This window comes from Tachysurus fulvidraco, chromosome 16 (assembly GCF_022655615.1).
Source record: "Tachysurus fulvidraco isolate hzauxx_2018 chromosome 16, HZAU_PFXX_2.0, whole genome shotgun sequence".
Classification (NCBI taxonomy): Eukaryota; Metazoa; Chordata; class Actinopteri; order Siluriformes; family Bagridae; genus Tachysurus; species Tachysurus fulvidraco.
Genome location: NC_062533.1, coordinates 21,706,503 through 21,724,550, shown reverse-complemented (window position 1 = coordinate 21,724,550; position 18,048 = coordinate 21,706,503). Strand labels below are relative to the sequence as shown.

The 18,048-nt window shown below is 41.5% G+C and overlaps 1 protein-coding gene and 1 long non-coding RNA gene across 3 annotated transcripts in view; one reads left to right on the top strand and one right to left on the bottom strand.

The window, feature by feature from the left end:
- Nucleotides 1-18,048, bottom strand: part of cep170bb (centrosomal protein 170Bb) — a 38,728-nt gene that overhangs the window by 20,005 nt on the left and 675 nt on the right. The window contains exons 2-5 of one of the 2 annotated variants that reach the window (XM_027140211.2): nucleotides 14,981-15,106; nucleotides 14,714-14,852; nucleotides 12,707-12,841; nucleotides 12,430-12,519 (exon numbers count right to left, since the gene is read on the bottom strand). In XM_027140211.2, the coding sequence (XP_026996012.2) occupies nucleotides 12,430-12,519; nucleotides 12,707-12,841; nucleotides 14,714-14,852; nucleotides 14,981-15,033 (417 nt within the window). In that variant the 5' untranslated portion in view covers nucleotides 15,034-15,106. Of the gene's footprint in view, nucleotides 1-12,429; nucleotides 12,520-12,706; nucleotides 12,842-14,713; nucleotides 14,853-14,980; nucleotides 15,107-18,048 lie in introns of those variants that run through there. The other variant, XM_047801856.1, reaches the window with a different exon arrangement.
- Nucleotides 13,658-15,127, top strand: LOC125139050. The gene is made up of 3 exons (XR_007138162.1): nucleotides 13,658-13,808; nucleotides 14,187-14,275; nucleotides 14,999-15,127. It is a non-coding gene; the product is annotated as an uncharacterized LOC125139050 (long non-coding RNA).

The window sequence follows — 18,048 nt, the reverse complement described above, 5'->3', positions numbered from 1 at the left end:
TTTTGCACTTCCTTCTGAGACGACAGCCATGCAGACCAGTTTGATGCAGTGCGTGGTGTATAGTCTGAGCACTGACAGGCTGACCCCCCACCCCTTCAACCTCCGCAGCAATGCTGGCAGCATTTATACATCTATTTCCAAAACACAACCTTTTGGATATGACGCTGACATTTACATTATATTTCCAACATTTGGCAGCCACCCTTATCCAGAGCAACTCTCATTTTTTTATACAACTGAGCAATTGTGGGTTAAGGTCAGAGGCCCAGCAGTGGCAGCCTGGTGGAAGTGGAAACTGAACTCACAACCTTCTGATTGGTGATCCAACACCTTAAACACTATGCTACCACGTCCCTGACCACATGCACTCTTTTTTCAAAAAACAAATTTTTTTTTTTTAATTTCTTTGGTCGACCATGGCGAGGCCTGTCCTGTTAAACCTGCTCCACGTTCACACCTGAGACCTTGTAACACTGACGAGTCACATTACACCAGGGAGAGAAAATGGCTAATTGGGCCCATTTTCCACCAAGGCAGTTTGAGTGCTGGTTCAGAGCCAGAGCAATCTTTCTTTTTTGATACCCAAAGCACCATCTCTGAACCAGGAAAAGTGGTTCTTAAGTAGCACCAAAACATTGTGGGTCTAGACTTGGGTTAGGGTTAGATGCTTAGACGCTTGCGTCAGGGGCTGGGGGCGGGGTTAGGGTTAGGGTTAGATGCTTAGACGCTTGCGTCAGGGGCTGGGGGCGGGGTTAGGGTTAGGGTTAGATGCTTAGACGCTTGCGTCAGGGGCTGGGGGCGGGATTGGGGTTAGGGTTAGATGCTTAGACACTTGCGTCAGGGGCTGGGGCGGGGTTACTGTTACCAACAAGACAAAAGAGAACGTCGTTATAGCCATTTTTAAATCATTTTAAATCTGGATTTGCTGCGTTTTGATGCCAATGTAGGTTCACAAATACATGAACATTAACAGTAAAGCAACATCCGCCATCATTAATGTTGTGTTTGTGTTTGCCGCTGATGCGCTAACGTTGCTGTATAATGCTGTATAACTTCGAACCAGCACCAGCACTAGCTCAAAACCAGCACCCGGTTCTTTCTGGTGGAAAGGGAGCACTAGGGGTTTTCTCCCTTTTGTGGCCAATGATTTAGACATTAATGGAGTTATTTTGAGGGGACAGCAAATTTACACTGTTATACAAGCTGTACACTCACTTTACATTGTAGAAAAGTGTCATTACTTCAGTGTTGTCACATGAAAAGATATAATAAAATATTTACAAAATGTGAGGGAATCTCGTACTATCTTACTTCTGTGAGATACTGTATATACGCTTTATAGCCAAACGTAAGTGGACACTCCTTTACCAGTTCTGGTAAATCTTCAATTTATACAACTGTGCAATTGAGGGTTATGGGCTCATGGGCCCAGCAGTGGCAGCTTGCAATTTGAACTCATGACCTTACAATCAGTAATCCAACGCCTTAACCACTAGGCTACCACATCCCTAGTGTTTCAAACACACCCACTGAAAACATGGCAATCAAACGCCTGGCCATGTCTCCATAGACACACAGTCAGTAGAATTAGTACTTGGTCGGTAGAACTGCTCCAGCAAGATGGCGTCTGCGCCGGCAAGATGGAGCCATTGAGGTCGGCTGCGGTCGCGACAGCTCCAGTTACACTTTGCCTTTTTTTGTATATTTTATATATTTATTTACATTGATACCGGATTATTTACACAAGATGGTCATCATTAGATATGACAGAGCCACTCAGTGTACAATCCACTAACACTTTGCCATTTTTAAACCCAGACCCATCCTGGCCGAGCGAGATCCTGAGGAGCACCAGCGTCCGTGAGAGAAATGAGCCGGCGTCAGTAACAGGCTGAGGGCACGCACACACCGCGCTCTCTTACCTAGTATACTGTTAGCCAACGTCCAGTCTCTGGAAAACATGCTCGATGACCTCAGGGCAATGGCCAAGTTCCAGAGGGACATTCAGGACTGCAACCTTCTCTGCTTCACCGAGACATGGCTGAACCCAGCGGTACTGGGCCACACCATCCAGCCGGCCGAGTTTTTCTCAGTTTACCACATGGACAGAACACTGGAGTCGGGGAAGTCAAGGGGAGGTGGAGTGTGTCTGATGGTGAACAACCACTGGTGCAACAGCGTAAGCATTGTTCCTCTTCCACGCTCTTGCACACCAAATCTAGAACTACTGATCATCAAATGTCAACCCTTCTATCAACCTCAGGGATTCAGCTCGGTCAGTCAGTGCCATTTATATTCCACCTCAAGCGGACACAGCAAACACTAACGCTACACCAAACACAGCATCGGGACGCTGCGCTCATTGTGGTGGGAGACTCACAACAGTGCCAACCTCAACCGACCTTTCAGCAGCACATCACCTGCCCCACCAGGGGCGAAAGGACACTGGACCACTGCTACACACCATTCAAGATCAGCTAGAAGGCACAATCATTTGGGAAATCGGACCATGCCGCCATCTTCCTCATGCCGGTTTACAAACAAAGGCTGAAACAGCAAGCTCCGGTTCAGAGGGCAGTCGAGTGCTGGACTGACTAGTCTAGTCAAGTCAAGTCAAGTTTATTTATAAAGCACTTTTTTTAAAATAACAAGTGTATATCAAAGTGCTGTACATACAGAAAGTACACATGGTTTATTAATACAAACACACAAATATAAGAAAAATACTCAAGACACAATAAAACAATAAAAGAATATCTAATATGTCTAATATAGAGAGGCAAACTGTTCCAGAGCTTTGGGGCCGCACCAGCAAAGGCTCGGTCCCCTGCTCTTCAGTTTCACTCTTGGAACAGCTAAGAGCAAATGGGCAGCAGACCTTAGTGCTCGTGAGGGAGCGAACAGACTAGGGCTGCACGATTTAGGGAAAATGTCATATTGTGATTATTGAGGTCAATATTGCGATTGCGATATAATAAACAAATGGTATCATGAGTCAGCTTGCTTGGTTCTGAAGGAAAATGCACACGCAGATTAGTGATAATGCTGAAATTTGTATTTCTAAACTCAAACTAGCAACGACAACAAACATGCAAAACGTTTTCAAATTAAAATAAAATAACACATTAATGCTGAATAATGAAAAGCCTAAGATCAAAACTGTAGGTGTACAGTATTATTTATGTATATTATATTTATATATAGAGTAAATTAACAACTTAATACAAGTTATACATGGTATCACACACACCATTATAGATGATATTTGGAGCATTATTACATGTAATTATTAAACTTGATTACTTACATATACATTAGCTTTTAAGCCTAATTATTAATGTTGATTATGATGTGATTGTGACAGGGGAAGAGGTTTCAGGTTGGGGGGTAAAGAGTTTTTCTGTCACCACTTTTGAATAAGAAACAATATCAAGGCTATAAAACTTGTCAAAACTCCGAATCACAAAAGTATCAGTGAGAAGTTGAGAACACGTTTAAACAGTACACACACTCGGACTTTAAACAGTACACACACTCGGACTTTAAACAGTACACACACTCGGACTTTAAACAGTACACACACTCGGACTTTAAACAGTACACACACTCGGACTTTAAACAGTACACACACTCGGACTTTAAACAGTACACACACTCGGACTTTAAACAGTACACACACTCGGACTTTAAACAGTACACACACTCGGACTTTAAACAGTACACACACACACTCGGACTTTAAACAGTACACACACTCGGACTTTAAACAGTACACACACTCGGACTTTAAACAGTACACACACTCGGACTTTAAACAGTACACACACTCGGACTTTAAACAGTACACACACTCGGACTTTAAACAGTACACACACTCGGACTTGATGCACATCACGTGTTACTTTACTGATACTGCTTTTAATCCTAATGTAAAGACCGAACATCGGGACATCAGCTGTCATGTACAATAAAAGCGCAGCGACAGGAAATATCATTTAACACAAAAAGACTTGGACTTGGGCTCAGGGTTTTTTTTTTTTTAATTTATTAAAAATTTTTTGAGCGGCGTGTGGACGAATTCTTTCTACACACACACTATTTTATTTCTTGATAACAGACCACTGCTAACTATAACACACCGTTGCCATGTAAAACAGAGCGTTGTCATGGACACACAGGGTTCTAACCGTAGAGACGGAGCGCACTATGTTCTTTAGTGGAAGCAACACAATTAGGTATACAAAAAGGCGTATGAGACCTGTTTGTTGTACACATTGCGTCTCGTCTGACGAAATTAACACTACATATAACAGAGGTAAAATTTTTTCTGTCCACCAGTTCAGTGTCCGTCTGCACGGCATCCATCTTCACCCGTTCCGCGCTGCACACCGGAAAAAGTCACATGACCATACGCGCCACACGTGCCACTGCCTAAACTGAAACTCACTAGTTTAGCGTTGTAGCGGATAGCGGTGTAGTGGATAGCGGTGTAGTGGATGAAATAGGCAAACAGCTTTCAGAGAGAATGGAATGTCATGTCCACACATGACAGCCCATTTATTTCATAAAATCGCAGCATTTTGCATCATATAATCGCACAGGCTTGATATCGCTATTGTGATTGTGATATGATTAATCGTGCAGCACTAGTACAAGATTAATCAAATCCGATAAGTAACATGCCGCTGACCATTAAGAGATTTAAAAACAAGCACCAATATTTTAAAATGAATCCTATAATGGAGAGGAAGCCAGTGAAGAGACATGAGAATGGGAGTGATATGTTCCCACTTTCGTGCCTGTCAGTAGGCGAGCTGCCACATTCTGGACCATTTGCAGTCTGGAGAGAGAGAGGCCTGATTTATACCTAAATAAAGGCTGTTACAGTAATCAAGGCGACTTGAGATAAAAATATGCACAACTCTCTGAAAGTCCTTAGAGGACAGGAAAGGGTTCACCTTGGTGAGTTGTCTCAGTTGGAAGAAACATGATTTAACTACTAAATTAATCTGTTTCTCCAGTTTAAAATCACAATAACACCTAATTTTTTACAAAGGGCTTCACATAAGGATTCAGCTCACGGAGGTTTAGGTCTACTGACTCACAGGTTCCCCCTGGCATAAACAAGACGACTTCTGTTTTCTTTTCATTAAAATTAAGGAAATTTAGTGCCATCCAGGTCTTAATTTCTTCGGGGCACTAGAAAGCAGGTATCTTTGTGTTTCAAGGGCAGATAAATTTGCAGGTCATCTGCATAACAATGAAAAGAAATACCAAATTTCCTAAAAATATGCCCCAAAGGGAGCATATACAGGGAGAACAGAATAGGCCCCAAAATGGAGCCCTGGGGGACCCCACATGTGAGTATAGCAGGTGAGGAGACATAGTCTCCAAGATGAACCGAGAAAGTTCTTTCAGCCAAATAGGATTTAAACCATTGCAGAGCAGTACCCTTAACACCAACACGTTGTTCGAGCCATGAAATCAAGATATTATGGTCAACTGTATTATATGCAGCCAATATTAAGACAAGTTGAAGAGAACAAAGAAGTCAGATCATCGGTGTTAAGGCCGTATGAAGACCTTGAATAGTCGTCGTCAATAGCATTAAAAGCCTCTGAGAATGATTGAATGGTTGAAGAATTAATTGTTCTATGGTTGGAGCAGTCACTTTAGGATCACAGGTAATACATACCTCAAAGAAAACAGGTACATGATCAGAGAAAACAGCATCACCGACTTCAACATTACCAATTGGCAAGCGATATGATAAAACCAATAAGATATGACCACAAACATGTGTGGGACTAGCCACAAGCTGAGTTAAGTGAAAAGACTCCACCAAATTAAGAAAGGCTTTAGCCAAGGGTTTGACAGGACAACACACATGGATGTTAAAAACCCCAATAATTAAGACCCGATCATATTTTGGCATAATTTCAGCCAAGAAATCTGAAAACTCCTTAATAAAGTCTTTGTTATATTTGGGTGGGCGATAGACAACAGCGCACAACACCGAATAACTCCAGCTTAGTTCAAAAATACTGAGTTTGAAGCTGGAATAGGAGTAAGCAGACAGACGACGACAGTTTAAGTGTTCTTTAAAAATAACTGCTACTTCACCTCCTCGACCCGTAAGCCGTGGAGCATTAAAATTCTGACTAAATGGTGGCCGATCTGCAGGACACATTACATGACACACACTGGGACATGTTCAGCTCGGATGACGTCAACATGCTTACGGAAGCGGTTGTGGGATTCATTGGGAGACTAGCGGATGATACGGTGCAGAAAACCACCATCAAAACATTTCCCAACCAGAAGCCATGGGTGGATAAAACCATCCACGATGCTCTGAGATCCCACTCCGATGCCTACAACACGGGGCTCACCACCAGGAACATGGATGAGTACAAGGCTGCATCTTACAGTGTGCGCAGAGCGGTGAAGGAAGCAAAGTGGTGCTATGGGAGGAAACTAGAGTCACAGTTCCAACATGGTGGCTCTAGGAGCCTGTGGCTGGGATTAAGGAACATCACGGACTATAGAACACAAGCTTCTAGAATGGGGAATGTGGACACTTCTCTGGCTGACGAGCTAAACATCTTTTATGCTCACATCAAGGATGCAGCTAACCACGCTAGCGACGCTAACGGCACAAACACTATGCACGCTGAGAGAGCTGGAGATGTAAACACGTTCACCATCTCAGAGCATGACGTAACGAGGGCGTTCAGGTGAGTGAATACCAGGAAGGCAGCAGGGCCAGATGCCATCACAGGTCTTGTTCTGAAAGCCTGCGCTGACCAGCTAGCACAGGTGGAACAGTCTGTTGTCCCCTCATGCTTCAAACAGTCCACCATTGTTCCTGTCCCGAAGAAACTCCAGCCTGCCTGCCTCAACAATTACTGCCCTGTAGCCCTGACCTCAGTAGTGATGAAGTTCTTCGAAAGACTGGTCAGAGACTTCATCACTGCATCACTACCAGACACACTGGATCCAATGCAGTACCACCATAACCACTCTACTGAGGACGCCATTGCTCATCTTCTCCACACCACGATGAACCACCTGGACTGCAGAAAAGGGAAAAAAGCTCTGATTATAGGTGACTCTATCTTAAGGCATGTTTTTAGGTGCTCCAGCAGCACTGGTTATGTGTATTCCAGGAGCCAGGGCACCGGACATTACAGGTAATCTTATGGTCTTAGGCAAGCATAGGTACTCGAAGGTAGTTTTCCACAAAGGAGCTAACAATATACACCTTCATCAGTCAGAAATTACAGAGAGTAAATTTGTAGAGGTGTGTGAATTAGCGAAGGCAATGTCCAATGCTGTAGTGTGCTCCGGCCCCATCCCAATGAGGCGTGGCAATGTAGCTTACAGCAGGTTATGGTCGCCTAACTGCTGAATGTCCAGGTGGTGCTCTGAAAACAATGTGGGCTTCATAGGTAATTGGAGCACTTTTAAGGGCAAGGCTGGCCTGTTAGGACAGGATGGTGTCCATCCCACTCAAGAAGGCGCTGCTCTCATTTCTTGCAGCAAAGCTCAAAGTGTATGAACAGGTCAAGTTAATCTGTAACAATCTGGAGCCAGGGCCAGGGAGCAGACAAGCAGGCTAATCCCACCGTATGCTAGCTGCATCGAGTTGTCACTCAGGGTTCACAATATAGAGACTGTGTCAGTTTCCCAAGTCAAATAAAAATCTCTAAACTCTCAGAAAATTTGTTTTAGTAACCTTATTAGCATAAAATTACATCATAGTGAATGTACAGCCAGCACCTTTGATCTGAAGCTAGGACTGTTAAATATAACAATGCCTGCATCTAAAGCTCTGATTAAATGATTACTGATCAGAAGTTTACTGAAACATGGATCAAACCAAACGAGTTTGTCACATAAAACTAAGCTTGTCCACCCGGTTATAGTTATATACATCAGCCACACCGAACAGGCAGGGGAGGAGGTGTCGCAGTTATTCATGATGATAAACTTGATGTCAAACAACAATCTAGACACATGTTTAACTCATTAGAAGTTCTTCATACTAACATATATGTAGCCACAAAAAAAAAAATAAGTCTACTGAATCAGTTCCTCTAATTGTTATTTACAGACCTCCTGGACCATATTCTGAACTTCTCTGTGAAAGCAGTAATTGTTGGAGACTTTAATATTCATTTTGATAAGTTAGAAGCTCCTCTGAGAAAATCTGATGCTTCCATCTTAGATACAGTAGAGGTTAAACAAAATGTAATCGGACCCACCCATGATGGGGGTCACACTTCAGTCTAATATCGTTTAATATTAAACAATTTGCTAGATAATGCTTTTAATAATAATTCTGTTTTTGATCAGTATTAGAGACTGACTTATTTTCACTGACCGCGACCCAAGTTATGTTCAGACCTACATAGGAATAATATACATGTAATGTATCAGTCAGGGTTTAGGCCTCATCATAGCACAGAGACAGCGCTGGTTAAAGTGGTAAATGTCCTGTTACTGGTCTCAGATCAGGGTTGTGTCTCTTTACTGGTGTTACTGGATCTTAGTGCAGCTTGTGATACCATTGACCATGTTATTTTACTTGATAGACTAGAACATGTTGGTGTTAAAGCGACAGCTCTCTCCTGGATCAGATCTTATGTGACAGATCGATATCGGTTCATAGATCTAAATGGTGACGACTCTAAACAAACTAAGGTAATGTTCGGTGTTCCACAAGGTTCTGTTTTAGGCCCATTGCTTTTCTCCCTATATATTCTACCACTTGATGCAATTATTCGTAAACATTGCATTAGCTTCCACCGTTATGTTGATGACACACAGCTGTATGCTTCAGCTCAGTCAGAGTCACCAGTTTAATAAGACTGAATGCTCGGTGTTCTGCAGGGTTCTGTTTTAGGCCCATTGCTTTTCTATTTGTAAACATCTATTTGTGAAGGACATCAGACAGTGGACACTTACTAACTTCCTCCTGTTTAACTCTGACACACAGAAGATCTTGTACCAGGACCACAGACAGTCAGAAGTAAGCTTTCTGATTACAGAGTAACTCTGGGTGGTCTTTCTATTACATCATGTGCAGCAGTAAAAGACCTCGGTGTGATTATTGATACCAGTCTCTCATCTGAAGCTCACATAAATAATACCACAATGTTAACCTTCTTTATCTTAGTAATATGACTAAGATCAGAAATATGATGTCATTACATGATGCAGAAACATTAGGTCATGTATTTGTTACCTCTAGGTTGGATTATTGTAATACTTTACTGTCTGGATGTTCCAGTAGGAGCAGAAACAAGCTCCAGTTAGTCCAGAACACAGCAGCTAGAGTCCTAACTATAACCAGGAGATATGAACACATCTCCCCACATATCTTTCCACAAGCCATCAGGCTCCTTAATAACTGAACTGTACTGAGCACAACACACACATGCACTGTATGCTCTTTGCTGTCTCACATTTCAACTGATTGCAGTTTTGCACAATTACCTCATGTAACTGCTGCTATAATACTGTGTTCTTTCCAGTATTTCTGCATACACAGTATTGTTTGAACTTACAGTATTTACACTGGTCAGTGCTGTTTTTGTCTAACCCTACCCCCAACCCTAACCCTAAAAAGAAAAAACCCTACCCCCAACCCTAACCCTACCCCCAACCCTAACCCTAAAAAGAAAAAACCCTACCCCCAACCCTAACCCTAACCCTACCCTAACTCTAACCCTGACCCCAACCCTAACCCTAACCCTGGGTCTAACCCTAGGCCTAACCCTAACCCTAACCCTGGGTCTAACCCAACCCTACGCCATTATCTTCACTACATTAATTCTGCTAACAATTTTATCGATAGCTATCAAGGAAAGGCCGACACATCAATTTCCAACGATGAGTTCTCAAGTCCTGATGAATTCATTTCATTTTTCAGTTCTTCGTGCTCAACCATTGTAGAGTCTGTGACACCTCTTAAATACAGACACCCGTAAGTTAGATCCCAACCTTGGCTAGACGACTCCACTCACTCTTTAGGCAGACTTGTCAAAATGTTGTAAACACTGTCACTCCCTTACAATTCTGTTTAGCACTATACATTTAATCATTAATCCCAATACCTTATGTAAGGTTGAACCATCAAGGAATACTCAAGTTAATGATCCTCCTCTTTCTCTCTCTCTCAGCCTGTCACTATGCCTGACTATCCGCTCACTACATTAACTTTAAATCATTTTAATGCAGTATATTTTTCCGAGCTGAGGGACAGGGTAATCCTGATGAAGCCTACAATTTCACCTCATGATGATGTTCCCTCTGATCTCGTTATAGCTGCTTTTGATACAACAGGTCCTCATATCGCTGTAATTATAACTACCTCTTTAGCCACTGGCATTGTTCCTGAATTCCTTAAGCAGGGTGACCAGCCCCTACTTGAGATAAATTCCCTCATTAACTAAAATCCCACTTCCAAACTGTCATTTATTTAAGAAATAATGGAGAAAATCAGTCACAATTGTTGTTGTTTCAGACCCCATTCAGTTAAAAGTCACCATAGTATTGAAACAGCTCTGTTAAAGGTAATGGATGATCAGTTAACTGCTGTAGACTCTGGTGTCAATGGATTTTTGATTGTATTAGATCTTCCCACTGCTTATGATACAATAGATCTCAGTATCCTTCTCTCATGCCTCAAACACTGCATTGGCATCAAACACACTGCTCCTGATTGGTTTCATTTGTATCTTAAATCCAGGACTTTGGCTATAGGTCAGTTTTCTTCTTCTTCCACCTGTCACGTGTGGTGTCCCTGTGGGTTCCACTTTTCACTACTTATCAACCTAATCTATTCTATTTTCAACCAAGCTCCCAGTTGGAAATATTATAAAGAAATCTAGAACTTTCAGCATTACCCTGCCTTAAAAATCTGGAGCCACACTACAGGCCCTCTTGGACTGGTTCAAAGATATTAAAAGCTGGATGGCAAACAATATTCTACAGCTTAACAAAGATAAACCTGAGGTGATTATTATGCATCCCTCCAAGAAAAGATGCCACTTGACCAGTAATAAAATCTCGCTCCATACGTAAAGCCATATGTAAGGGATTTGTTTTAGTGACAGAAGCTCCACAGTGTAACAGAATGACATACACTGTTCTGACAAACAAATCAGCTTTTTGTCAAGGACAGTTATTACCAGTTACGAATAATTTCCAGACCGATTCTGGACTATTGAAATTCCTAATATATCGTTCTTCCTCGATCCTCAATAGCTCGTCTACAGAACACAACCATTTGGCCTCTCTTCACTGGCTGCCAATTAATGTTAGAATTCAGTTCAAGGTTATTTTAATTGTTTTCAAAGAAAATAATGGGAAAGGCACCTTCTTACATTATAGACCTAGTTCATGCTTACTCAGCACTATGGCTCCATAGGTCTCCTAAACAAGGTGTCTTACACGTCTCACCTTAAAGGTGATGGAGCATTTGCAGTAGCTGCTCCTTACTTGTGGATTCAGACATCAAAATGCTCCGTCTGTTTAAGTTTAAATCTATGCTAAAAACATATTTTTATTCATTTCCCTTCTTAGCCTCTTAACCTGCCATTATTGATTATTGTTAACTAATTAAATCAGAAAAAATGTTTTAGTAACCTTATTAACATAAAATTAGAGTCACCCTGACCTTTGATCACTAGGACTGTTAAATATGAGATCTCTCATTACCTGAATGTCAGTCGCTGCTGCTGATTACAATTAATATTATTTATAACAATTATTATAATAATAATAAGAAGAAGCAGACATCATAACATGACGTACTGCTTCACCTTAATATTTTAATATTCAACCTGTCAATATTCAGTTTTCGTTCTATTATCCCCAGCAGTCACCACTGCCCAGGCCCCTTATTTTAAAGTGAAGATGAACGTTACTGATACAGTACACAAAGACATTTTACACAAGTTTGGGGAAGGCCCTTTTCTGTTTCAGCATCTGCAGTGTCCCCACAGCAGGATCCATAAAGACAAGGTTTGGGGAGATTGATATGCAGGCAGCACAGGGCTGGCTTCCCTGTCCAACAGCACTGTCTAGCCTCACAAATGCTATTTTGACTGAATGGACAAAAGTTCCCCAAAACACACTCCAATATGTTGTAGAAAGCCTTCCCAGAAGGTGAGAGATGTTGCTGCAACAAAGGCCTGTGGTTTTGGAATGGGATGTCAAACATTATAGAGGTGTCCACATATAAAGGTCAGGTGTCCACATACTTTTGGGCATACAGTGCAGATGAGTACTCTTTATAAAGACTTTGGTGTTTGAGAGACAACTTCAGTTACTGCATGTGACAGTGCACTTATCATGGGATCCTGTAATTTAACAAAGAATCAAACAATGTTACAAGCTAAGTGGAGAGATTAACTTTACCCCATTTAAACTGCCCAGATCTTTCACCAAGTGCTCATCAGTAGCAGCATTGTAGTTAATCACAGCATGCTGTTTATCAACACTGCGGGACTGAGAGAGTGAGACAGGAAGGGTGAGACAGGGAGAGAGACAGACAGACAGACAGACATTATTAATATGTTATAGATGATATCAATACAGCTGATCCAAAAACTGGACAGTTTCAGAGAGATAAATGAACAGATGTTCTGTTAGTCACAGATTTGCGTCTGTTTGTGTGTATTTTATGACATCTCACCTGCAGCATAAGCTCACAGTCCTCACGACCTACGAAGATCATCTCCCGCGGCAATCGGTGACGAGTGCCGGAGCTGCTCACCAAAAACCATGATGTCACACTCATCTTTAATTCACCCACCAGCTGCTGAGCATTCTGGGAAACAAGAGAAGACCAAATAGTGACAGTAGTTTTGGTCTGAGAGTATTCGCTTGTTACTGTGAGATACATAAGTAAGGTTAGTGAGGTAGAGTCAAGTAAGGTTAGTGAGGTAGAGTCAAGTAAGGTTAGTGAGGTAGAGTCATGTCGCCATGAAAATGAGCAGATTAGCAAAATTAAAACCCCTCATTACATAAGATGACCTCGTCAAGATCCTAAAAAAGTCATACACAGCACTTACGTTAGAAATAATATTTATGTAATGTATCAGTCAGGATTTAGTCCTCATCACAGCACAGAGACAGCGCTGGTTAAAGTGGTAAATGTCCTGTTACTGGTCTCAGATCAGGGTTGTGTCTCTTTACTGGTGTTACTGGATCTTAGTGCAGCTTTTGACACCATTGACCATGTTATTTTACTTTATAGACTAGAACATGTTGGTGTTAAAGCGACAGCTCTCTCCTGGATCAGGTCTTGTGAGACAGATCGATATCAGTTTGTAGATCTAAATGGTGACGACTCTAAACAAACTAAGGTAATGTTTGGTGTTCCACAAGGTTCTGTTTTAGGCCCATTGCTTTTCTCCCTATATATTCTACCCCTTGATGCAATTATTCGTAAACATTGTATTAGCTTCCACCGTTATGTTGGTGACACACAGCTGTATGCTTCAGCTCAGTCAGAGTCACCAGTTTAATAAGACTGAAGATAGTGTGAAGGACATCAGACAGTGGACGCTTACTAACTTCCTCCTGCTTCCTGCTCCTGTAACCCAGCAGGTACAGCTTGTGATCAGTAGCCCACCACATTCACCACTGAGCTAACACTTCTCTAACTGCATTCTGTAAAGCTGTGAGCTGTAATCATTACTACTCTGTTCATTCCAGGACTTCAGTTCATTTTCATTCCTTGACCTGTTGTATGTTAGAGAATCTCCGAGAAGAAGAAAGACTTCATTAAAGCTGTAAGTTTAATCTGTTGGTAGATTTAAGAATTATTATTAGTAATTATTAAGTAAATATTATTAATAATCATATTAATAGTATAATTCATATTCATATTAAAATAATCATTTTGTAATACTTTTAAAGAAACAGATTTTTTTTATTCTTAATAAATATATTATTTACATTTAGCTGACACTGAATCAGAATGTATGACTACAGATATTTTTCTAATAACGTTATGATGAGAATTTCCACTCATCTAACGTGTGTGTTGGCTGTTCACTGGAACACACATGGAATGATTGTTATCAAGTTCAGATTAACGTGTGTGTGTGTGTGTGTGTGTGTGTGTGTAAACTAAATCCTAAATCTTTTATTTCTCAACATTAAAACAGATTAATTCTACCCCAATGACGTCAGCATGTCCGGATTTGTCGGTGTTATGGATTGGTGATGGATTTTCTCCACATCCACCGTAAAGCATGTAAACTGTTAATAATGTAATATCTATAAACTACATACTAATGTTTATGTCATGTGTTTTCAAGCGTTTATTCACGCGCGCGCACAGAATTATGAGGATCAAGAAGGCCTGCAGATGCTCAGACTGAATAACACACACACACACACACACACACACACACACACACACACACACACACACACACACACAGTGTCTCTGTTCATTTTTTAATCACAATTAAAGGTTTAGTCCGTTAACGCGCTGTGACTTCCGGTTTTTACACCTTTGATACACCGCGTCCTGGATCGCTTCATCATCATCATCAGGTTCACGTAAAGAACGAAGATGCTTCATTCTAACACACACACACACACACACACACACACACACACACACACACACACACACACACACAAGCTAAAATTAAAGCTTATTAACTAGATTATTGCAAAGACTTACCTTAGATCCTCGTCTCACACACCACTGATGTGTGTCTGATCGGCGTTCCACAGCGGTGCTGTGTGTGTGTGTGTGTGTGTGTGTGTGTGTGTGTGTCGCTGTCCCACCCTGCAGTAAAGGGCGCCGCCTCAACACACAGCTACAACACACACACACGCGCGCGCGCACACACAGGGAGTAATTCATTAATAACAGAGTTATTGATATTCATTATGGCGATATAAATGTGCTTATGATCTAATGCGCCTTTTATCATTTTTGTTCCACCTTAAATGCTTCCTGCAGTGCCACCGTAATCCCGACAGATGGCGCTGTTTCATCACATCTCCAACACACAAACACACCTGCTCATGATGTGATCAGCCAATCAGCGTCTCAGTGCTGTAACGGAGGCTGCAGACAGAACAAAGCACCAAAAGCTTCATTTCTTTTCATTATTAACTTTTTATTAACAGTAAAGAAACAAGAAAGTACAAAAGAATGATCTGGAAATCTTTTTTTACTCACACACTACACCCTGACTCACACACACCACCTACACCCTGACTCACACACACCACCTTTACATAAAACCCATTGCAGTAAGATTTCACATTAGACCCGGTGATTATTTTTAATTCATTCAAAGGCATGTGTGTTTATTCACACGCCCTCAAAGGCTCAGACAAAACACCACACACACACACACACACACACACACAGTCAGCTTCATGTTAGCTTAACTTACTGCTAGTCGATTCTCGGTACTTAGCAAATTCTACAGTTAGCCTAGATTGCTACCCATCTGCTATTATTAGTTTTTGTAATTAAAGCAGTATTTTATGATAAATGTTATAAAGACATAATGATTGGATGCCCAAACTGCCTGTCAGCTCCATCCCTGCTGATCCAGGGAAAAGCACCACATGTGATCATCTGGACTGTTGTAGCTGTTTACAGGTCAGGAAGTAATATTAAACATTGGCCACGCCCACAATGTTCAACAGGTGATGAACAGTAAACATGACCATGTTCACAATAAGTAACACACAGCAACATGAACATCTTTTACAGGGCGTCAATAATTCTCTCAACAGCCAATCAGAATCTGTGTCTGCTGACTGTGAGGGATATCAAGCACAGAGTTAACACACAGATTTATTCTGTACATGACATGACACACACACACACACACACACACACACACACACACACACACTTCATTTAGTGTGCACTATTCGCATCATCCCTGTGCTAGTAGATCAGTTAGCATGTATAACTCAGCATTACTTCTGCTTAGCCCCATTAGGGGAGTTCAATTACTGAAGCTTCCCATGTAGAGCTGTAGTTACATGCTCATGTGTACATTATAATTAGTCTAATGCAAAAATCATGCACTTCCCTTCATTTAGTCCAATCCCAGTCACCTGGCCCTCACACACCTGTCTCCAGTCCGATTGTCCCTGAGTGAAGACTGTAAGAGGACAAACAGCTCACCATGTGAAGCTTGAGCATGGAGCTGCAGGTATTCTTACCACAGAAACACTAAAATCATCACTTTCACTTGAGTGGAAACTTTTTCACCTCATCTTGGTTAATGCTGTGAAGATGTAATGAGATTCCAAGCTGAAGATCAGAAGCGATTCACACACCATCGTGGTCACATCAGCTTCAGTGGATAAATGTCTCCATCCTGTCGAACACTTCTGAGTGTACGGTCACCAGCAGTGACACACTGACCACACACACACACACGCACACACACGTTCACACACACACGTGAACTTCCTCTGTATTAGACTTTATACAGTGATTATGCAGCTCTTCATGCAGGTCAAAGCTTTAAAGCCTTTATCATCAGAATTCTAACACACAGGCATCACGAAAGCCCAAACTTTTACTTGGAGGTATTTAAAGTAAAGCTCCCTTACGAAGGCTCCACAAGCCCATAAGTGTGAACAGCACAACAGCCCCACCTGCTGGTCCAGTGAAACTATAGTCATGTTCTCTTGTGACTTGACCAGGATTTGTTTCATCTGTACAGCATCAGTGTGAGTTTTAATTCACTTCCATTTATTTGTATAGCGTTTTAACGATTCCCGTTGTGTCAAAGCAGAAGTCTTTACACAAGTATGGACACAGAAGAGAGAGAAAATAAATACAGTTGTATGCAAAAGTTTAGGCACCCATGACAATCTCCATGATTTTCATGTATAAATATTTGGGAGTTTTATCAGCAATTTCATTAAATAACTGAAGGACACTAAAGTAATATTTCAGTAGTGACATGAGGTTTATTGGGTAAACAGAAAATGTGCAATATGCATCAGAACAGAACCTAACTGACCTGGAGATGTTCTATAAGGAGGAATGGTCCAAAATACCTTCATCCAGAACCCAGACACTCATTACAGGCTATAGGAAGCATCTAGAGGCTGTTATTTCTGCTAAAGGAGGCTCTACTAAATATTGGTGATTTTTCTGTTGGGGTGCCCAAATTTATGCACCTGTCTAATTTTGTTCTGATGCATATTGTGTAAATGTAAATAATGTCCTTTCTACGACAGTTTATAACAGTGCAGCCGAGAGCTCCTGAGGAACTAATGGGTCATCATAAACTCCGAGTTCAGCTCAGACCTGCTGATAAAGACCAGACCATACAGCTGACTGACACAACATTGGGACAGAAGAAGACATGACAGTCTCCGGGGGGCTTCATACACAACAACCCCATGAGACACTGATGACCATGAAGATCAATCCCTGGCAGGGCGACCACCGGGCGATGAGTCTCCAACCAGCAGTATACACGACCTCTGTGATGGAAAAGCATCATTACACTGATGCTGGCGATAAAGTGTGTAATGCATACACACACACACACACACACACACACACACTTAAAATACCCCTTAGAAATGCTCATATCTGTGAACAGACTCATTACAGTTATATATTAACTTCACACCAGGGCTTTGAGTTTGCATCAGTCAAATTCAAGAATGTAGGGACCATTGTGGTCGCGTCCCAAACCACATACCTGTGTATTATATAGTGTCCCAAACCACATACCTGTGTATTATATAGTGTCCCAAACCACATACCTGTGTATTATATAGTGTCCCAAACCACATACCTGTGTATTATATAGTGTCCCAAACCACATACCTGTGTATTATATAGTGTCCCAAACCACATACCTGTGTATTATATAGTGTCCCAAACCACATACCTGTGTATTATATAGTGTCCCAAACCACATACCTGTGTATTATATAGTGTCCCAAACCACATACCTGTGTATTATATAGTGTCCCAAACCACATACCTGTGTATTATAGTGTCCCAAACCACAT